The 23,481-nt window shown below is 35.5% G+C and overlaps 1 protein-coding gene and 1 non-coding gene across 2 annotated transcripts in view; both read right to left on the bottom strand.

Annotated features, from left to right (window-relative positions):
* Window positions 1-2,699: 2,699 nt before the first annotated feature.
* Window positions 2,700-23,481, bottom strand: part of DPP10 (dipeptidyl peptidase like 10) — a 513,620-nt gene continuing 492,838 nt past the window's right edge. Inside the window, exons 20-26 of the mRNA XM_035008166.1 lie at window positions 20,113-20,307; window positions 19,203-19,257; window positions 10,287-10,386; window positions 9,975-10,033; window positions 9,789-9,861; window positions 5,416-5,489; window positions 2,700-3,593 (exon numbers count right to left, since the gene is read on the bottom strand). Coding sequence (XP_034864057.1) covers window positions 3,459-3,593; window positions 5,416-5,489; window positions 9,789-9,861; window positions 9,975-10,033; window positions 10,287-10,386; window positions 19,203-19,257; window positions 20,113-20,307 — 691 coding nt within the window. The 3' untranslated portion in view covers window positions 2,700-3,458. The remainder of the gene's footprint in view (window positions 3,594-5,415; window positions 5,490-9,788; window positions 9,862-9,974; window positions 10,034-10,286; window positions 10,387-19,202; window positions 19,258-20,112; window positions 20,308-23,481) is intronic.
* Window positions 4,620-4,724, bottom strand: LOC118012705. Its single transcript, XR_004679777.1, has one exon. It is a non-coding gene; the product is annotated as a U6 spliceosomal RNA (small nuclear RNA).

Raw genomic sequence — 23,481 nt, 5'->3', positions numbered from 1 at the left:
CCAAGTGGAATGGGGAAGGGGCAAACAGAACAGTGTTTCTGCCCACAGTCAGCTGTGGGCAGCTGAGTCTCATGGGGCATTCTAAGGAAAGAAAATGGGGGGGAGGGGAACGCCTGGGTGGCTTAGTTGGTTAAGTGTCTACCTTCCACTCAGGGAATGATCCCAGGGTCCTGGGATCAAGTCCCACATCAGGCTCCTTGCTCAGCGGGAAGCCTGCTTCTCCCTCTCCCTCTGCCTGCCGCTCCCCCTGCTTGTGCTCTCTCTCTCTGTCATATAAATAAATAAAATCTTTAAAAAGAAAGAGAGAGAGAGAGAGAGAAAGAAAATGGGGAACATATACTCAATTGCTCCTCTCTTCCATTAACTGGGTTTCAGTGTGGATACGTATTAACATCCTCATGTAGATTCGTAATGCATAAGTGATGAGTGTTGGTTCCAGTAGAGAGCTAATGTTACTTCAGAGAATCCCCAGAACAGAAAGTGAGAGTGCAGCCGAGGGGTCAGGTTTTATTTATGCACTACTTACTGCTGTATGATGTGAAGATGGGGAGAGCATTTGAGGAGGGACACGAGGTATTTCATACATGATTCTTTATACAAACCATGTGCCCTCAATGACTTTGAAACTTGAGAGCAATTCAGTTCCAGATTCTTCTGTTTCAAAGCCTACCACTTGACAAATAATTCCCTGTATGGTAGAGACCAATGTTCTGGTCACCTCATTCTAGTAGATCTACAACTGGAATGTGCAGGACCCTCAAAAGTAATTTCTATATTAAACATTCAGTCAGAAAAGACACACTGTCAGGGTGAACCGAGAACCATGTTTTTGTTTTTGAGACCCAGGTTTTGAAGAGCATCTTCCTTTAGTTTCCAGGAAATTCAAACAGATCCCATGGTCTCTTTAGTCTCTAGCTGTTGAATTAGAGATCTCAATGGAGGCAGTGGACATTAAAAAAAAAAAAAAAGAAAGGAAACAACACTTTTCTCTTTTAAAATAGTTTCAAAAAGTTATGTGTTTATGGATGATTTGATACTGCTTACCTGTTTTTGTTGAATTTTTTATTTTATCTTGAGTTTTTTAACTTTAAAGGGCAAATCACACTTGAAAAGCTTGCTGCTGGAGTTCTAGGAAACCCTCAATGCACAAATTCACATGAAATAGTTGGATATAACCAAAGGCAAATATATAAAGGACAAAGTTCAGTTACGTGATTCCTTTAATAGTTGGTGTCTGTGTAGGTGAGCATTCCCTTTTCTAAAGTGGCCCAATGATTAAAACTCAAAGAATCATGGAGATGAAAAATTTCCACCTTCCTATTAAACAGTATGTCTTCATTTGAGATCCATTTAGCCTTTAAGGTGAAAGTGGGTTCCAGACAAATGTCTTTCACATTAGAAACTGTATTAAATTAATTGAAAGATAGATAAACATTGATAATAGTAATAAAACAAGAGAAATGATGAACAGTAAAAGGTAAATGCTTTTAAAATGTTGCTCAAATAGACATTCAATAAAACCACATCTTTCAGACACCATAATTATTTGCATCATAAAAAACTCTAGTGGTTGAAATTTAAAATAGTGATTAAAAAGCTTCAGTTGGACTTCAAATCAGCCTAAAAAGAAATTTCCATCTTAATAAAATAGGCAAAACTTTCCTTTTAAACATTAAACTTATTTTTTAAAAAATGTGTTTACTATTCTTGAAAAAGACCTGAAATGGGTCTCTCAGAAAAGTGAGCCTTTCCCATTTTAAACTGAATCCAGCGGAGCAGTGAAGACACAATTCCAAAGCATCCAGAAGAAAAGTTGAATATCCAAAAAACAATTTATATGCTTCCAAATACCCAGAGTTGGGGGTTGATCCTTCAAGAAAATGGGAGAGTTACTGAGCAGTTCTGTGACATTTTTGAGTTTGCTCCTGGTGTCTTGATGTCATGAGAATCCAGCCTGTCCTGAGGAATTTGAGAGAAACCACAAAAACAGTACACTGCCTAGGTTTATCTAAACTTCTAAGCTCGATTACAGACTTTCAGACATTTTCCGACAGATCCCTTAAGTCACCAAAGTGATTTTAGTCACCAAATTTAATATTCTCATGACTTAAATTTGACTTCATACCGTCAAGTTTATTTTACACTCTCATTTACTTACTACTGCAAGTCAATACAGCACAAGAATTAATGCATTTGTGCCTTCAACTCAAATTAAATAGCAAACACTGCTGTTTGAACTTTTTTGGCCAATGAATAAAAAATATTTCATTTCTAATTCTCACCAGAAGGATTTAAATTAAACAGTAACAGATGAAGTGAGCAGGCACAGAATACTAAATAGGAACTGGCAAATGAAATAATCCAGTTCTTTGCTTTTACAATGAAAATGAGAATTGATTCTGCATTGAGAGAGAGAAGTAAAATGACCAAGTGTTTTAAAAAAAGCCTTCTCCACCAAAAGAGCAAAATAGCACTCAGTGGCATTGCATTGTTAACAAAATTTCTTTATCAGAAACTATAATTTAATATTTAAGTATCTAATTTACATGTGACAAGGTATCATATTCAAAAAATTAAATTGCAACTAGAAAACTATTAACCACTAAAAACAATACCAAACACAACCCAAACATTTATAGGAAAGCAATAGCTAGAATCTGAATTGGAAAAAATGTTTCATCATTTTTGGCTCATTAAACAAAGCATCCATTATAGCCTGTAAAAGAGCATCTCTTCTAATTCATCAGAAGTTTATCCTTTGTAGCATGAATAACATGTAAAGATAGATTTATTAACTGTATATGCACACGTGTGTCTATATATTCTGAGACACACTCGTGTGTTGATTTAAAGATACTGTATCTACTGATAAGTGGCTGAACTTTGGAAGGTGCTGAAATCCATATTTCTACATGACCTTTGACCCATTTAATAATGTCTTTTTATAAACAGAAATTACATAAAATACTGTTTTTTATTAACTGAGTATTTTCTTAAGCATAATAATAGACAAGGAATTGCACTTATTGTAAAGATACAGTAAGGTGTTAGGTTGCAGCTCAGCCATCAAAGATCAGGGATGTGGTACTGATAAGTATGCATCATATGCAAAGATGATGGTGGCCACCGAAATTAAAATGAGAGCAACTAGTTACAGAACAAATTGGGGGATAACAGAAGAAAACATGCACTACTCCTACTTTAATGCAAAACTAATTTCTCCCAGGAAACCAACCCTTTAACCTTCCTTACACAAAGAAACCGGTTCTGCACCCTTGGCAACACAGTAGACTAGGACATCTGTATTCAAATTCTAGTTCATTGTCTCTGAGTGTGCTGTTCCAGTGTCATCTCCTTAAGCTGCCCTTGAAATTCTGGAGCATGTACAATATTACAGTCTCTTGGTTAGGTTTCATTGAGCCTCAAGATCCCCTTCAGTTCTATATAAATAGGGTCCATTATTCATCTTCCTCTGGTTCCTGTGGTAACACAGGGATTTCTTCCTTTAAACAATCACTGAAGAATCTGAGGATTGTGTTGTAGAGATGATACTTGCTCTTCTCAGATACATTATGGCCTTCATCTGGGTAGACCTAACATATTGAGGGGGAAAGAGAGTGAAAGTTACCAAAACAGATACTGTCCCTCAAAATTCATTCCTTTAGCCCCAGTGGCAAGGGAACTTTGGAAAGTAATATCTGACCAAAATCTAACCTAATTTAACTCTGGGTTTTTTGTGCTAAACTTTTCTCTCTTTTTTAATTACAATCCTGTAGTAATAATTGAGACAAACTACAGCTTTTTATGTATTTAAATTAGAACTAGGTTGGAAAAAGTAGAGCTTTCTATGTTCCTGTTGACCAGGACAGCATTAACATTCCCCTTAATTTGACTAAATTTAAGACCCATTTCTTCCTGACTCTAAGGCCTTGACCTTTCTTCTCTTAGAGCTATTTTAGAAAACTTGCGATTGTAAATTCTCTGCGCCTTTGTATGTAAATCTTCTTCCGGTCTTGCCAGTTCTACAATTTAGGAAATGTCTTTGTCAAGGACCTAAAAACCATCTCTCTGAAATGTAAATATTGAAGGGGAGAGCAGCCCTCCCTGTGGGAGGGTAGAACGCATGCTCCACATTGTAAAACTACCTCCTGTCGTAAACAGGAAGTTTACTTTTCCATTTGGTAAGGTGAACTACCCAACGCAGATGGCCTATGATTCCCTCCGCCCCAGTTACTGTAAACTCCCCAGCCCTGTGTTTCAACAGAGTTTAGTTTCTCTCCCCTCTTGCAATAGACTTAAATAAAGCCTGCCTTGTCTGTTTAACCTTGTCTGGTATAAGTTTTAATTTGACAGTGTCCCCTCTAATATAAATGACATAAGTGTTTGTTTCTAAAATTACAAAGACAGGTATTTGTCAATTCCTGGGTATAAAGTTTTTATTTCTTTAATTTTTTTAATTTTAATTTTTTTACTATTAAGATGACATCACTTTTATTTTTTCTTTTTTTAAATTCTTTTTCAAACTTTTTATTTTAATTCCAGTTAACATACAGTGTTACATTATTTTCAGATGTACAACACTGTAATTGATACAAAAATATGGAACATATTTCCATACAAAAAATATGGAACACTTCACAAATGTGTGTCATCCTTGTGTGGGGGCTGTGCTAATCTTCTCTGTTTCGTTTCAGTTTTAGTATATGTGCTGCCAAAGTGAACACCTGCCTCAATGATCTAAATAAAGCCCCCTACTCCTTCACATTGTTTGTGGCATGATCTATTACTGTTTATTTCTACATCTTCTTCATTCATCATTCTGACCCTGGTACCTGTGCTTATAGATAAGTTGAACTACTTTTGGTTCTTTCAAATGCTGAGAAATTAAAATCGCTTTTTTTTTTTCCTCCCTTCTGTGACTCCTTCCTCAGACTGAAAGTTCTCAAAGGTGTAAAGTCTGTCTTACCCACCTACCATAATGACCATAAAGTAAATCTTTGGTACTATTCACTACATGTGGTTGAATGCACAGATGTAAATGTTTTCTTCTCTCCTTTTTTCTCAATATCGCTTCAAACCACTTTTTTCCCTATCTTTTATGATAAAGGTGATAGAAAGTGAGGGAAAAATGAAGGTACTAGAGGGAAATGGAACATGACTCTTTTAAAAACAATTCATTATTAGTGATAGAAATAAAAGTCTAAGAAGAAAAAGACATTCTTGAAAGTTTTTGCAATTCACATAAAGCATGAGCTTCTCAGCATTAGGGAAAAAACTCACAATCTTTGGTACCTAAAAATCACAGTTAAAAAATAATAGCAAGGGGGATGGAGTAGTACAGAAGCTGTGTTCTATATCTCATAACTGAAAAACCAAGGTGGGAAAACAGCCTTATGAAAAAGTAAAGTGACTTACCTGCATAGTATAATTCACTCCAGCTTTTATTAGGTGTTTGATTAATTCTGCTGAATGCTGGAAATGGACTTTTGCTGTAAGAAATTAAATTCTATTATTTGATGGAAATGCATTTATTAGAATTAGAACTTTTTATATCATTTTTTTTTCAAGAAATTAAGTATTATACTTTACATACATTGCACATTTAAAGACTGATACCTGGTATGGGGCGCCTGGATGGCTCAGTCAGTTAAGCATCTGCCTTCAGCTCAGGTCATGATCCCAGGGTCCTGGGATCAAACCCCACATCAGGCTCCCTGCTCAGTCAGGAGTCTGCTTCTCCCCCTCCCTCTGCCCCTTCTCCCACTCATGCTCTCTCTCTCTCACTCTCTCTCTCAAGTAAATAAAATCTTTAAAAAAATAAATAAAATAAAAGACTGATACCTGGCAGTCACTTGAAAATCAGTAAGATACAATGCTGATGAAACTTTAAGGTTTATAAAAAAAAATACTGAAACAGAAACTACTTCTAAGGCTCTGCTGATTGTACAAGATAGTATTTAAGTTTATTTTATCATCTGTTATTTCTGGTTGGTCACATATGTTACACAATTATAACAATTTTAATGCAGTGAATGCCTATCTGCATAGTAATATAGCAAACCATCTTTCTGTTCCTTTCTGAGCATTACTGGGGCTCAGTCTCCATTAGATACTGACATTCTGTTTTATTTTAAATGAGAAAAAAAACTACACCATGTTGAGAAATTAGTCTACATCTTGTTATTGAAGGGCTCAGTATTTAATGTGGATCATACTGGTTTCTTCTGTTTCCTTCTAGCTTCCCTCTCTGCCTGAACCTGAGGTCCAAAACTCCGAAGTATGCAGCACAGTAGACCAGGGTTGAATAGAACTGCCCTAAGTAGCTACGAAGTCTTGGATGAATCACTCAAATCTCTTTGTACAGCACTTTGCTCATATGTTGCCTGGCTATTTATTCCTATACTTTGTGCATCTTCAAATTTCTGTAAATAACTTTGTTTTTTTTTTAAGATTTTATTTATTAGAGAGAGAAAAGAACAAGCACGAGCAAGGGGAGGGGCAGAAGGAGAAGCAGATGCCCACACTGGGCTCGATCCCAGAACCCCAGGATCATGACCTGAGCTGTAGTCAGGCGCTTAACTGGCTGAGCCACCCAGACCCCTGTAAATAACTTTTAAGCCAACCTTTTTTTAAGTGTCTTTGTCAGACTAGCTGTGACACTAGTTAATCCTACCACATAGCAGACAATAAAAGATTCCAAAGATCATTTAAATCTTTTTTAAAATCTACCCAAGATCCTTTCAACATCTTCCTATTGTACTCCATGGGAGTATTACCATGTTACTTCTAAATAAATTTGCAAATTGCTGAGTAAATGTAAGTTATGAGAAATGCTGATAAGTTGGGGCAGTGACTAAGGTAAAATGACCCCTTATATTGCTCATTTGTTATTAAAAAAAAAAAAAAAAAAAAAATTGAAAGGGACTCCAGACTTTCTCTTCATGGATGGAACTGAAAAGATAAATGTACAAAAGCATAGTTGGTTTTTTTTTTTTTTTTAAGATTTTTTATGACAGAGAGAGACAACACGAGAGAAGGAACACAAGCACGGGGAGTGGGAGAGGGAGAAGCAGGCTCTCGGCCGAGCGGGGAGCCCGATGCGGGGCTCGATCCCAGGACCCTGGGATCATGACCTGAGCCAAAGGCAGACACGCTTAATGACTGAGCTACCCAGGCGCCCCTAGTTGGATTTTTTTTTCTGTTTAGTTTCTGGTATGAAGCCTGTTGATATTTGTTGTTTGTCTACTTCCTAAAACAGGAACATTAAAGGTATAATTGTCTTAGTGAACTAATTTGCTGGTTGTTTTTGATGATGATATTAATAATGGTAGTATTATAAGGTCATTGAGCACCTATAATCTGCCAGATCCATATGAGGTGTGTGTATGTGTGTGCATGTGTTTGTGCTTTTCCTTTGAAGTGACCAGTGCTGAACCTCTGCTTGCATATTATCAGTGGGTGAAGAACCAGATCCGTGCCTAAGTGAGGTAGGAAGAACATGATTTACCTTAATAGCTGCAACATATTGACAGAGAAATTTGAATAGCACTAATATATTCTAGGGTAATGGCCAGACGTGGAATACTTTAACCTCAAATATAATTTATTCTCACAGTTGAAGCTTCAGAGCACAATGAAAAAGAGCCTTCATGCCAGATTCCAACCCCCTTTCTTTGAATTAGTGGTTGTATGATTTTTGGCAAGTTATATAAATTCCATAATATTTATTTTCCCAATCAGTTAAACAAGATAATAGCCCTGCTGCCCAATATTTTTGTGAAAATAGGTAGTATAACATTAAAAGCTTTTGGCACATTTTCTGAAATATACTCAGTACTTAGTTTCTATTTTTTGTTACTACTAAGATCTTAATACCTAGAACAAGATTCTAATGTCCATCAAAATGTTTATTCTCTTTTACATAATGTTTCATCCAACACAGGTATGGCATCATCTAAGTTCTATTTTTTAAAATTTTGTAATAGTTGTAGATTTTCAAAAAAGTTGCAAAGACAGTAGAGAGAGTTCATGTAGATGGCTTACCCAGTTCCCCCTATTGCTCACAACTCACATTATTATGGTCCATTTGTTACAAGGAAGAAACATTTAGATATCATGACACCTTAATCTCTTACGATCTACGAGAAATTTTCAGACTTGTTTTTGATGACCTTGACAATTCTGAGCAGTATGGGTTAGAATATTCCTCATCTGGGTTTGTCTGATGTTTTTTTCATGGGTAGACTGAGGTTAAGGGTTTTTGGGACAAGACCATATAGAGATAATGCCATTCTCATAAAGTGGTATCAAGGGTGCATACCATCAACATGACTTGTTACTGTTGATGTTAACCTTGATCACCTGGCTGAGATGATATTAAGTTTCTCCATTGTAAAGTTATTCTTTCTTCCCTTTTCCATACAGTACTTTTTTTTTCTTTTTTTTAAAGATTTTATTTATTTGACAGAGAGAGACACAGAGAGGGAACACAAGCAGGAGGAGTGGGAGAGGGAGAAGCAGGCTTCCCTCTGAGCAGGGAGCCGGATGCGGGACTCGATCCCAGGACCCTGGGATCATGACCTGAGCCGAAGGCAGACGCTTAACGACTGAGCCACCCAGGCGCCCCTTCCATACAGTACTCTTTAGAAGCAAATCACTAAGTGCAACCCATTCTGAAAGGGGAAGAAGAAAGTTAAGCTTTGCCTCCTTGAGGGTGTGTATCTACATAAATTTGGAAATTCTACCTTAGGAGGATTTTTGTCTCTTCTCTCCCATTTACCTGTTTATTCACACACATACACTCTGTATATACATACACTGTATATTAACATATATACATATCTACACCCTATATGTGTGTGTGTGTACATAAGTACTGATCTAAACTCTAATAATGACCTGGCATGCTGTAAAGTTAAGTTAAAGAGCTGATACCATCTTTGCTATTAAGACCTTTTTAGTGATATTCTCTGTGAAATGAGGTAAAACTACTGAGGCAGGACAGGATGGACCAACAAAAACAAGTTCAGATGTTAGGACATACTGATTCAAGGCTTTGACTCCCTTGAAATTGATTTTTCTCATCTGTGAATGGGGCTATAAATACTCGGTCCTCGGTTGTAAAGTATCACATAAATATATATGTATATATATTCTTTGACCCCTAAACACTTCAAAGTGAATATAAAATTATATTTATTACTAGTAATATCAATCACATCCATCTCCAATGTTTAAAGTGATGAAAAAAAGGGAAGTGACATAAACAAGCATTTTAAAAGGTTTTTGTTTTAACTGTGAGTGATCCTATCAGAATTTTCTCTGTGCTGGCATCTTTTTGCTGTCCTGCTTTTTTCAAAGTTACTTTCGATTTGAAGTGTGCTGAATAACACCCCACAGTGGTAGTCACTAGCCATATGTGGGTATTAAAATTTTAATCAATTAGAAATAAACAATTTAAAATTCGGTTCCTGATCATATTAAACACATTTCAAGTACTCAAGAGCCGTATGTGGCTGGTGGCTACAGTGTTCTACAGCGTAAATATGGAACATTTCCACCATCCCAGAAAGTTTTGTTGGATGGCGTTGCCATCGAGGCTCACAGCTTCTTTCCTCTTGGTCCCGACATCCTTCTTCTAACTTCCTATTATACATTGGATTCTTTGTGCCACTATCCTCTGCTATCTTCTTCAAAAAGTTTACAGGGCCCCTTGGAAGCAAGTTCTTAGATGTACCCCTTTGTTCAAGGTCAGACCCCAAAACAGCAGCAGCAAATACAATACTTACTGTCAGCAGTCCCATGAATTATTAATATATTTTCTTCTTTTAAGCCATGAATATTATGTAGCACACTGGATGCCTATAAAGGAAAGCACAAATATCTATGTATATATAGATCTACCTGTATTTGCAATTTGACTGAATTTTTAGAACAAATATACTCTTCTTTCTTCATTATTTTAAATTTGTTACCTGGTAAGTGCTTTCTTCCCGAGATGGCATACCAAGGTATCTTTCAGAGAAGGCTGAGGCTGGGACCCAAGAAAACAGAAATTTAAGAATAAACTAGAAACCATTTGACTAGTGTATTTCATTATTTAATTTCTATATTTCACATTTAATCGTCATGCTCCAGTAAAACTGATTGAATCAGGAAGGTGATAAACAGTTGAAAACCTCTCTGATAACACATGATAAATGAGCTCAATTGAGCTCTTCTGCATTGGGATTTTCTTTTTTACAAATCAATATGTTATATTAAGTCAATCTGTAGGAATTACTCACCATACAACTTCAAGTCTGTGATGGGTGCAATCACTGATCCACATTTAAAAAGCTTTTCATCTGATTTTAATATCATTGATGCAATATAGCCACCATACCCCTGGCAAAATAAAAAGTATATATATATATGTATATATAGAGAGAGAGAGAGAGTGAGAGTGTTTGTATCAGTTATCCTTGGAGATATTTTTAGCTTTTGATCACTGGTAATATACATAATAGAATGTCTTACAATGTCCCAGACCTGAGAAAAGAATACACTAAGATCACTTTGTACAGATGAAAATTTTGAAAAGAATTTAAGTTTTTATATAACACGCTATTTGAATAACTTTAGGTAAAATAGAAAATCAATTATATATCAACATTGTCCAATGTTTGCTCTTTGATTTCATGTGGTATATCTGGGAATAACTCCAAATAATTAAAAGGTAAGGAAATACAGCACTTATTAAATCATATATCATTTTCAGCAAATCACATATATACATTTAGTGAAATATTTAATAATGATAGTTATGTAGAATTAGGAAAGGAGAATTAAATATTTAAAATCTATTATCGCAAATACAGATTCTGCTTTCAGTTCCACACACCTAAATATTTGAAGGAAGTGAGGTTGATAATGTTGCTAGTTACATGAGTTGGATTATTGTTTAAATTTAATTTTAAATATCTGAATTTATCTTGCAATGCTGTTGAACTAATTTAATTATAAATTCTTAAAAAAATAAAGATGTCTAGTTTTCTTTTTTTTATTATATATATATTTTTAAGATTTTATTTATTTATTTGACAGAGAGAGCAGGAACACAAGCAGGGGAGTGGGAGAGGGAGAAGCAGGCTTCCTGCCGAGCAGGGAGCCCAATGTGGGACTCGATCCCAGGACCCTGGGATCATGACCTGAGCCGAAGGCAGACGCTTAACAACTGAGCCACCCAGGCGCCCTCCAGTTTTCTTTTGTAGCCTATGATTTGACCGGGAGAATTCCAGAGGAGATTTTAACAATTTAGTAGATTGGGGCTAAGGGCATGACCTACTGAGTTACATATTCATTTTAGAAATTAATTTTTAGCCAGGCTCTGGGCAATGTTCATCTTGCTGGACATCAGAGTACCCTGGGAGATATTTAAAAAAAAAAAAAAAAAAAAAAATTAAGACCCAGGACTTAGCCTCAGCAATTCTGATGCAATTGGTTCATGATGAGGTCTACTTTTGAAAGATTACCCAGATGACATTAGTGTGGTCCAATGCGATAGGAATCTGTTATTCTCACTAAATTCTTGAGATGAGAAATACAGAATTTCATTTATGCTTATTTGGAACATTATTTTTAAAAGTGGGATGATTGACATCAAAGTCCCAATTGCAAAGATTACTTAAGTGTCTGAACGAACCTATGTGAAGAGTAGCAGAATATGCCACTTTGGCCTATTGATTATTTTGAGCTGCAGACACTTGGAAAAGAGCAAATGCAGGGAAAGGCTTTCTCTGAACTCCACTTATCTGCCTAAAGACGGATCCTCCAAAAGGAACTCAGTTGTCATAGATCCCTCCCTGGGAATTTCATCAACCTAGAAGATTGATTCTTTTCTTTTTTTTTTTAGTACTCTTTTTTTTTTTTTTAAGATTTTATTTATATATTTGAGAGAGAGAATGAGTGAGAGAGAGAGAGAGCATGAGAAGGGGGAGGGTCAGAGGGAGAAGCAGACTCCCTGCTGAGCAGGGAGTCCGATGCGGGACTCGATCCCGGGACTCCAGGATCATGACCTGAGCCGAAGGCAGTGGCTTAACCAACTGAGCCACCAGGCGCCCTAGAAGATTGATTCTTGTCACTAGAAGTCCACAGCACACCTAGAGAGACTGTCATAAACTATTACCCTTCCCATCTATTCTTCTAAGGGCCCATTCCTCTTACCTAACAATCATTCACTCTCCTAAAAGGCCTATATCCTGCTCTCCTTTTCCTATTAAGGTGCTATTTAAGCCTGAATTTTAAGCCCACCTCAGAGAATTACTCACTTTTCCCTGCGTATGTCTCATGTATGTATGTCAATTAACTTCTGTTTGTTTTTCTTTTGTGAATCTGTCTTTTATTACAGGGGTCTCAGATAAGAGCTCAGAAGGATAGAAGGAAAATTATTTTTCTTCCTTTGCATATGTTAATTTAGTACTGAAACATTTAGCTAGTATCGAGAAGCTTGAGCAAATCTTCTTCACCAATTGGTAAATGAGGGAAATAAAATTATCCTTTACAGAGATAAACCACCACAGAGTGTCTTTATTCATTCTTTTTGAAAGATACAAAAATATCCTTAGGTCAGCAAAGTTCCGAAGCATTAGCCTTAAAAGTGTGAAGGCATCTAAAGAAAGAAGTGGGGAGGGGGGAAGAAAAATAATTTCCCTCTCTCTTTCTGAGTTCTCGGCTGACATGCCTTGTAATAAAAGATTATCAAGAAAAAAAAAGTTTATTAACATGAATACCTCACATACACATGGGAGATATCCAGTGAAACTGAATAATTCCTTGAGGTGGCCCAAGGCAAACCTCAAATACCATCTTTAGCCAAAGACAAAAGAAAGATGTTGGAGGGAGCTCAGTTATGGGAGGTTACCAGGAAAAGAACTATAATCAAGGTTAAGCTTTGTTAGGCAGATTTAAATCCAATTTGGAGTCAGTGCCTTCTCCATTAATAAAAGTTTCCTATGATTTAGAGTCAACCTTCTCATCCTGGTACAGGGAGGGAGACACAAATGGAGATTTCTTTTATAAATGTAAACGTCTCTTACAAAAGACTAATTTCTATTCTGTTTCCAAAGCTTCTCCTGTGTCTGCTGTTTCTTAAAATAATCAGCTCAAAAAAATCCTTATGCCAAAGAGGCATAGTCTGCTCCCCTTCAGAAGTATGCAGGGTGGGATGAGTTCTGCAAAGTAAGTAAATAGCTATTATAGAAGAAAAGTGTAGAGATCCCCTAAAAGTTCTGTCCTTAAAGGGAGCTTTTCCAGTGTATTGTCCCACATTCATGGACACGGAGTTAAGACCAAGGTGTTGTAGCCAGAAGGTTTCAGGTATTTCCCATGGGGCAACACTGTTCCCACAGTGAAAAATGCACATCTCAGTTGGTAACTTTTCTGGTTCTAATTAGAGCAGACTTTTCAACTGATGATGATTTTGGTTGTTCATATAACCTGATGACTTTGAGAGAACAGCTGAATATTCCAATCCATAGAACAACTGTACATCACAATTTAATAATAGAAAATAATAAATTGGTATTATGTTTTTTATCTCTGTTTCACATAAATCTCAGTCTGATTATCTCCAGGAACTAAGTAGAATGGTGTCTTCCAAAGGAAGGGCAGATTCTAGAACAGTGCTTCAAAGTTCATTCCAATCACTGGGAGATCTTCTTAAAATGTGGGTTATGCTAATTCAGTAGATCTGGGGTGGGGCCCAAGATTTTGCATTTTTAACAAACTCCCAGGGAATGCCTAGAGGGAAATTATTTTTCCACATTTTAAATAATAAGTTCTTATGCTATAATAATATTAACAAATATACCTACCCAAACATCTCCCTAGCTTCAGTCAGCATTCCCTAGACCAGTGGAGATATTTAAACATATATCTCAACGCTCTCTGAAACAACTTAGTCTGTGGAGAATGGGCTGTGGAGCTTTCCATGTGATTTTAAAGTGAAACTAGGGTTGTAAATCTTTGCTGCTGCATAAAGAGTTGCATTTTACTATTTTTTATATGAAAATTTGAGATTAATGAAGATAAATACTCTTTAAGATTTAATGATAGTGAAAGCTGTTGAATAAAATTCTCTCCATAGCATTCAAAAACCTAATCCAAAATGCTGCCTTAATTTGACTTATTTCAGCAAAATAACTTCTATTTTTAAATGAAAATCAACACTGGGAGGCATTAGAATAAATTAAATTTTAATTGCCCACCTTCCTCTGTACTATTTTATATTTACTCACTGAATGCAAGAGTAGATCATTAAGGAGTTCTCAGAAAATATATCCCGGACAAGGGTAGGAATCGGATGTAAGTTCTAGGTAGACAGAAGATGGTGATTTTAATTTTTAAAACAACTCCTGTCCAAGAGGAAGATGCCAGAAACTGTGGGTCATCATACTGACTTAGTCAATTGGAGGGTGTTTTTTATTTGATACAAATCAAAAATAGTTAATGGTATAGGCTTTTCTGTTCAATTGTGCTGTCATTTTATTGGTTTCTCAGTAATCACATTTTTCCATTCACTGTTACATCCTTTCCATTTGCATAGCATTTTAGCATTACTTATACAATTTTAACAGATTTATCTTTTAAAAATTTTTATTCAGTGGACCTAAATATTTCCTGAGAATATTTTATCTTAAAAAAGTTATATTGTGGGGCACCTGGGTGGCTCAGTTGGTTAAGCGACTGCCTTCAGCTCAGGTCATGATCCTGGAGTTCCAGGATCGAGTCCCGCATCGGGCTCCCTGCTCGGCAGGGAGTCTGCTTCTCCCTCTGACCCTCCCCCCCTCTCATGTGCTCTCTGTCTCTCTCATTCTCTCTGTCTCAAATAAATAAATAAAATCTTAAAAAAAAAAAAAAAAAGTTATATTGTACCCATGATAGAAGAAACTGAATCCAATAGATAGATGGACATAGAGGAGCCAGGGGGTGGGGTCTGCAATAACCATTTTACTGAAAACATATCTTCATCATGTGTTTTCAGATATTCGTTAAGTGACTTTTTTGAGTACTCGAAAGTTGATGAATACAGTCAAAAAGAAATACAGAACTGAGAAAAAGGTTTTTCCTAGCCTTAGACTTAAGATTCTTTGTGAACCACATCACTTATGGCACACGATATTTTGAAATAAAAACACACTACTTATGAGTAACACAATTTATTGCATTGTATTATTTTACATTAAATCTTTTTAATTTGTTTAATGTTATCACAAACATTTTATCACAATTCTTACAATCCCATCTTGTATCCTTCACATTATATATATTAAAAGCTTTAAACCTTAAAAGTGACTGCCACTAACAAGCCCTATCTCAATTGAGAGTATATAAAACTATAAGTAATAATTACCTCCCTAAGTTTTTTTCTGTTTTTTTTTTTTTTTTTTTTTTTAATATTTATTAGAGAGCACAAGCAGGGTGGAGGGGGAGAGGGAGAAGCAAACTCCCTGCTTAGTAGGGAGCCTGATACAGGACTGGATCCCAGGACCTTGGGATCATGACCTGAGCCAAAGGCAGATGCTTTTGGTACTGACTGAGCCACCCAGGTACCCCCTAAGTCAGGTTTTAACAAGCTTCCATATTAATGCATATGTTTGTACTTTTTTTTTTTTAACCTTCCTCAGATATCCATGTTTCTTGCCTTCTCAAATTCCCTTTTCCTAGGTTAAATGTGATTTCTTAGTCAAATCTTTCCTGTCTTAGAAATGGAAATTGCTGTATCTTCCTTAATCTTGGGCCCCGATTTTCCTCTCTGCTTAATTTTCCTTAATTGTTCTATCACTGACATTTTATATACTTTACTGATTTTTTAAATTTGTTTCTTTCCTCACTAAACTAAAAATTCCCCAAAAATGTGTGTGTGTGTGTATGTGTGTGTGTCTGTACGTACGTATGTGTATGATTGCCATATGTCCAGCACTTTGAAAAGTAGTAGGCACATAGTAGACATTTGATAAATGTTTGTGAAATTAATTAATTTTATTCCCCATTGATGTAGCCTGGTAATCATAGCAATATCAGTTCTACATATGATGTTTATAGGTTTTGAATTTTGCCACCTACTCAATTCATGTAATTAGGTTGGTTTTTTTTTTAATGAAAGTCAGAAAATTTTCTAGTTTTCTTAGCTTTAACACTTATAATGAGAAAATGAACATAAGAATTATTATATATTTGAGGTTAGGTTAGGTTCTGGGGATAATGATATGAAGTTTTTTTAAAAAAAAGTACTACCTATCAGTACTAGTGGGAAGTACCTAAGGGAGTAATGCAAAGGGATTTCATAACTCAAAGGAAGGCTGCTGAAAATTAATAACCTAGCCATTCAAGTCAATAATTTAAGAACAAAATAGATTTAAAAAGTAGAAGAACTAAAATAAGGATAGTAAGGGTAGAAATTAGTGAAATAGAAAAGACAAATTGAGAATGACTAAGCCAAAATATGGTTCATTAAAAGAGTTAAGGATGGGGAGATGGAAGAGAGACAAGCAGGGGGAATAAGAGCAATTAAGAGGAAGTGCTCTAGCAAAGGCAGAAGGGCACTCATAAACCAAATGAGGCGTCAAATGGGGCACTACCCCCATTAGTGAAATGATTAAACATATAATAGAATATATACTATGCTTCGACAACACTCTTTAAAAATATATGAAATGTAAAATGTAAAAATGTAAAAAAACTTTTAAAAATTCTTTTAAAAGTACTAAAACTGATTCCAGAAGAAATGGAAAAATCTTAATATTCTTGTATTGATTAAATAAATTTAAACATTAAATATTTCCAACAAAGAAAACAAAGCCTCATATAGCTTTGTAATCTAATTCCTAAAAAGCAAGATCATTACTCCCTAACCAATTTTATGAGTTTAAGATAACTTAATTTGACACTGGAATGAAATAAGTACATTCCAAGAAAAAAAAATATAAGAACTATAAAGTCTTAAAGCTAACAGCGTTCCTTTATATGATCAGAAAGCTAACTTCTAAATTATAATTCGGTTACAGATACTCATATTTGTTTAATTGAAATGGGATATTTTTTCCATGTAAAATCTAATTGTTTCATTTGTTTATATCCCATGTCTTTTGTATATTTAGATTGCCAGAGTCAGTTACCTGAGGCTCATCAGTTCCCTAATAAAGTGATAAATATGGGGTTTTGAACTTCTAAATCTGAGGCCTTGAACTTTATTTTTTCCTGTTTGCAGACTAAAATCTAACTTTTTGTTAATATGAAGGACTCCCTGAAGTCTGTGCCCAGATTTACTCTCAATGTTGTCACCTCTCATTCCTTTATGTGAGCCTTAATTATAGTCAATCACTTTATTTATGTTCCTCAACTATGCTCTCCCTGCTGACACTGGGCATTATATGAAAGCCTTCTCCTTGTCCTCTCCTTGCCGAATGACTTTTACCATCCAGTAAAAGTTCCACTTTCTCTGTGAGTCATTTCACAACCTTCGGAATCTAAATGTCTGTAGCAATGAACGTTTGTATAGCTCATTTGATCTTTTAGACTAATTTATGTGTGTAGTGAGTAGAGCCTTGAAATAGATAAGCCGTAAGTCCTTCATAATTATTACATGTATCAGGACCGTTAAAGAATAAAGTGTTCTCCACTATATGCACTTTTTTATGTGTGTGTGGTAAGAAACATATACTATTTACCAAAGTAACCACTTTTAAGTGCACAGTTCAGTAGTGTCAGGTGTTTTCACATTATTGTGAAACAGATCCCTGGAACTTTTTCATCTTGCAAATCTCAAATTCTATTACCTATTAAGCAGTCCACTTTCCTTTTCCCCTCCCCCTGACAACCACCATTCCACTCTCTGTCTTCATGTATTTCACTACTCTGGATAAGTTACGTAAGTGGGATCACACAGAATTGGTCCCTCTGTGACTGGTTCACTTCACTGAGCACAGTGTCCTCAAGGTTCATCCATGCTGTAGCATATGTTAAGACTTTGCTTTATGCACTTGTTAATTTGTCTGGAGTTTCCATTTTTGTGGAATGATCACTTTCTTAGACATTTCCATTTTTTTCACTAATATCTTTATTGTTAGCGATGGGCTTTCATTTATTTGTTTGTACTTATGTCAGAGGAGCACTGTCCCTATTGATCTCTTGAGTATTACTGAGAACAAGAATAAAATAAAGCAAAGACATGATGCACTGCAGGTATCTGAAGTCAGGGAAGAATATGTGCTGATTTACATGTTACTCATTTGTTAAACAGCTTTTCTTATACCTGTCAGTGAACACCAGTAAAATTTATACTCCAGTAAGATGATCAGATATTCCTGTCATGTATCTCTGGGTTCATTTATGGATAGTAAAACATATTTTGTGTTTAAATCCATGAACAACAATAATTTGCTTTGTCTCTGAATTAAAATAGTACCAGATCTCCTTCCTTTCATCTTAGTGTCTGTGTGGTGTCTAGCCTCGTGATACAGATAAACTAGGTGACTAGTAAGTATCTATATGGAGTCTGTTTCCCTACTGTGAAAATGATGTTGAAACTGACATAAAAATTATGGCAGTGAGAAATAAATATCATGCAGAAAACACTAAAGACATAATTATGCATATTGGTCATCTTTTAGTTTCTAAGCCCTGTCCGTCTTCCCCAAGGCTGTGGTACTTGATCCTTCTATAGGGAACACCCTGCCTCAAGAGGTTTATAGGACTGGCTCCCTTTTGTTATTTAGTTATCAGCCTAAATACCACTTAATCCAAGGGACCTTAGTTGACCACTTAATTCTAATAACATTGGCCCTTCCTAGAGTTAACTTTTGTCTACTTATTTTTTGTTTTCCTTATAAGACGTACTGCTATATGAAGCTATGTTTTTAATGTATGTGTTTATCTATTTCTCCTTTCTAGAAGATAAGCTTTATGAAAACAGAATTTTTTGTTGTTGTTCAGTTGTTGTTCTACTTCTAATACCAGCGCCAATTAGATAATAGTTTCATGATTAATAAATGACAGAATGTGTATAGTATTAATTATAATATTACATTTTAAAGAATAGTACAGAGATATCATAGTAAAGTGAAGAAATTATATGTACAAATACAAACACATAATATACACATATGTATAAATATGTACTTTATATACATATAAAAATGCATATATACAACATTTCTATTTACCTTTCCAAAAATGCTTAATCTTTTGGAGTCAATGTATGGCTGTTTCAGTAAAAATCTGCAATGAGAAAAAAAATAGTTATATTTTCTTGAGTCAAATGCACATGGGAATTCATTCTGGGCATCCACACACGCGCACACATACACACAAAACCCAGATCTCAAATTAGGAATACTTTAGTGGCTGGAGCTCTATTCATGTTGAAGGATCATAGATTCCAAAATCTTGCTACTCAAAGTGATGGTCCGGTTGTTGATACAAATGCAGAATTCTGGGCCCCATTCCAGACCTACTGATCTACATTTTGACACTATCCTAGCCAATTTCTTTATACTGTTTTAAAGAACCTCCTAGATTTCTTGGTCACTCATGCCTGTGTGGGAATGGTATCTGTGAAAGTTTAAGAATTGTAGTTAACTGGGAAGTAATAGACATGTAGATTATTGTAAATAAATAATAGAGTGGTTAAATTAAGGTTTCTCCCATTTTTTTTTTTAAGATAGGGAGTGGGGAGGGGCAGAAGGAGAGGGGGAGAGAGAATCTAAAGCAGGCTCCATGCCCAGCACAGAGGCCAGTGCTGGGCTCAGTCTCACAACCCTGAGATCATGACCTAAGCTAGAATCCAGAGTTGGGACGCTTAACCAACTGAAACACCCATGCGCTGTAAGGTCTCTCCCATTTTCATAAACCCAAAGTAAATTTTAATTCCAGAGGGGAAGTAAGATAATTGTTTTATTTGGTGCTAAGAGTGAAAAGTACTTGAAAAAATGCACTAGTCTATGTGACTAACTTAGAAAAACTGTCCATTCGCTAAAGGATAAATCTCTGAATCAATATTAGTAGTATTAATGTATCATATACTTAGCTTCTGTCATTATAAGAAAAACAGTAGGAAAATGTGCACCCACTTACTTCACAGCTGCTATTTGGTCCTTTACTTCCACTGAACCTAACCTTCGATGAATCTCCTGCAAAATTTTCAGGCCCTGGAATCCACTTCCTCTGCCATCAAATCGTGCCGTGATGACATTATCTGTGTCAACAAGTACTGAATCCCAGTCAATATGGAACTTATCTGTAACCAGCTGGCCTCCTGGTTCTTCATCCCTGTAAATACCAACACATTGGACCAAAACAAGAGCAATTGGCACTGTGGTAGAAATTTTAGCTTTCACACAGTTTAAAAATTTTGGAAAAGACCCATGTGGGCTATTAAAATTTCTGTTAATTCTTGATAATAAACCTGAAAGTATAATGCAATTTTCCTTTGTGAAATTTCAAATAAAAAGTTCTCTAAAGAACTGAAAATATGAAACAAGATTTAAAACTGTTCTAGGAGATTTTAACTCATTTTTCAAATGAGAGAAATGAAGGAAAATACATTCACATTTCATTATCATTTCTAAAGAATAATGAACAAGTTGACATAAAGGTCCTACTTTATTGAATTTCTTCCAGTGTGTTTTAGAAATGTCCTGCAGATGGTATACAAGGGCCAAAGGATCTGATAGAGATCAGAACCATTTATGGAGACTTAATAATAGTTTAATAAGCATATAAGGACAACAGACCCAAAATGAAGTCACTTTTACTAAATTTCACCAAAACTTAATACCTAACTTAAATGCAATTTCATCCTTTCCCAGGATTGGAATTTTAAACCAATCACATTGGAATTTCATGATCTATACTAGTGAGGTAATCTACATGTTAAGACCCTTCCCGTAGCCCCCATCTTCCCCTTAAGGGAGGGTGACCTGGGATGAAACAGTCTTACTTTCTTTTGCTAAAACCCTTCTGTCCTACCCCATTCCTGCCTATAAAATGCTTCCACTTTGTACAGGTCTATTTGCTAGATGGGATGCTGCCCAAATCATAAATCATTGAATAAAGTCAGTTAGATCTAAATTACTCAATTGAATTTTGTTTCTTAACACAAGAAATGGACAATCCTAAAGAATTTCTGACTCAAAAAGAAATATTGCATTAACATTCCCTGTATTTTTTTTTTTTTTTTTTTTTTTTTTTTTGGTGGTGGAATTCTCACTAAAGAGAATTTAAGGATACATTGAGGAAAAATTATTTTGCATCACTAAAGTTAACAACAAGAAAAGGAAAGAGATATGTTTGAAAAATTTGAATGCTATAAGTAAAGAAAGACATGCAGGTTATAAAGCATGAACATTGTCTCTGGAGGGATAAGGTGATAAAATTTTAAAAAGTCAGATTACAATGGTACAGTGGTAGCTTATTTTCTAGAATATAGAAAAGGTAAAAAAGCAGCCTCGCATAAAATCACAGATTATCTAGATCCAAACCTAGATATAGTTCAAACATGCATTTGTCCATGTGATAGATTTAAAGAGCATCAAACATGCAATTTTCTGAGAACATCTCCAATTTTATTTGAGCTGCATACCAGAAATTTTCACCCTATTCACTCTCCTGTCAAGACACCAAACTTTCTTGGTTGCTTTATGCAAATGTGTTGCTTAGAAGCACCAGTACATTACAATACACAAACTAATCCTCATCAACAAGCTTTAAGGTTATCAGATTTGCTAAAGAAAATAACTTCTGGGCAGCAAATGGAACTGAACCGGGGCTGTGTGAAACCAGTGAGTTTAGGTAAAGGAGGAGGTAGGGAATGGGACAAAATAATGGACAACTAAAATTTACTAGATGCTGTTATCAGCTAAATTTTGTCTCTCAAAATCCATATGTTGAATCTCTGACGCCTACTGCCTTAGAATGTGACTGTATTTGGAGATAGTGCCATTCCAGTGGTGAGTCCATTAAAATCAGGACTTTAGGGTGGGCCCTTATCCATTTGACTGGTGTCCTTAAAAGAGAAAATTAGGACACAACAGAGACCTGAGGTACAGGAATCATGCAGAAGAAAGACCTGTGAAGAGGCAGCAAGAGGGAAACCAGCTGTAAGCCAAGGAGAGAGGTTTCAGAATAGGTAAAACCTGCTGACACCTTAATCTTAGACTTCTATTCTCCACAACTGTGAGAAAATAACATTTCTATTATTTAGTCTGCCCAGCCCTGGTAAACTACTACAGATGTCTTTTGTGGTTTAAATACTTAAGATCTATTATTTTATTTACTATATACTACCAAAATTTATTTAACCTTTCTGGGGAGGAAGTTGTCTTTTGCATGGCTTGTTACATGTATTATTATTATTCTGTAAATAAACTGTGCCATGAAAGTGGGTTAATCATGATCTCCCTCCATCCCCCTTTAAATCACACAATTAATGATGATCCCATGACCCAAATCTAAATCTGTTTTGTCCTTCCATGGTGTCTGCAATCTTTAGCTCTTCTTGTAATTTTATTTTTAATTTTAATTTTTAGTTTTTGCAACATTACCTCTTTATCAGATTATTGGGAATTGTTACTACAAATATCCACATGCTTGTGCCTAGAATTCTGATTGCCTAGTTCAGAATTAAGTGTGGAGTTGCTATTTTTTCCAGATTCCCAGGTGATACTGATATAACTTGTCTATCATTTGAGAAATAGCATGAATCATTATGCTTAGCACATTATGCCGGAACACAGAAAATGCTGTTGAACTAGATCTTTTCAGGGAAAGTAGGCTCATGTGAGGTTTTAAATGGAAGGACCTTAAAAAGCCTTTAGTTTATATAAAGATAACTATATTTTGAAGCTTGGGGATTTACTGCAAATACTAGAAAGCAAACCATGATTCACAGAGAATAAGGTACAATGGTTAACTTCAGTTTTTAAGCTGAGTAAAAATATGACCATATGAGTCCCAATTTACTCTGAATATAATAGATAGGCAAGAAACTAAAACTCCCAAGTTTCAGTTTCCTTATCTTTAATGATGGCAAGATACTGTCCTTTTCCTCAAAGAGTTTTATATGCATTAAATGACATAATGTATTTGAAAATACTCTCTGAAATATAGTAAGCAATTTAAGACAATTATTAAATTCATGAAACAATAGAAACTTATTATTCTTTTGTTTGCAGCCAGTGTTGCTTATTTTGAGCATATATTCTTACAGTTAGAATTGGAGAACTGTATAAAAGCTTTGGGCCAATTGTGCAGAAATTAAACTGGGCAGTGTCTATGGATAAAGGTATTGTGCCATGTCATATGAGATATTATGTCAGATGGACCAATGATACCTAAAGACCTATAAGAAAATACAAAAGTGTAATCCACAGATCCTTGGGAGTGATGATCAGAGTGCTGTCCTTTATTAAAGCAGAATTTTCCAACTTTACACACTGGCAGCTG

The sequence above is a fragment of the Mirounga leonina genome, unplaced genomic scaffold (genome assembly GCF_011800145.1).
Source record: "Mirounga leonina isolate KUSES-001 unplaced genomic scaffold, KU_Mleo_1.0 Mir_151, whole genome shotgun sequence".
Taxonomy (NCBI): Eukaryota; Metazoa; Chordata; class Mammalia; order Carnivora; family Phocidae; genus Mirounga; species Mirounga leonina.
The sequence above is the reverse complement of the archived record's forward strand: the minus strand, read 5'-3'. Positions and strand labels throughout refer to the sequence as shown.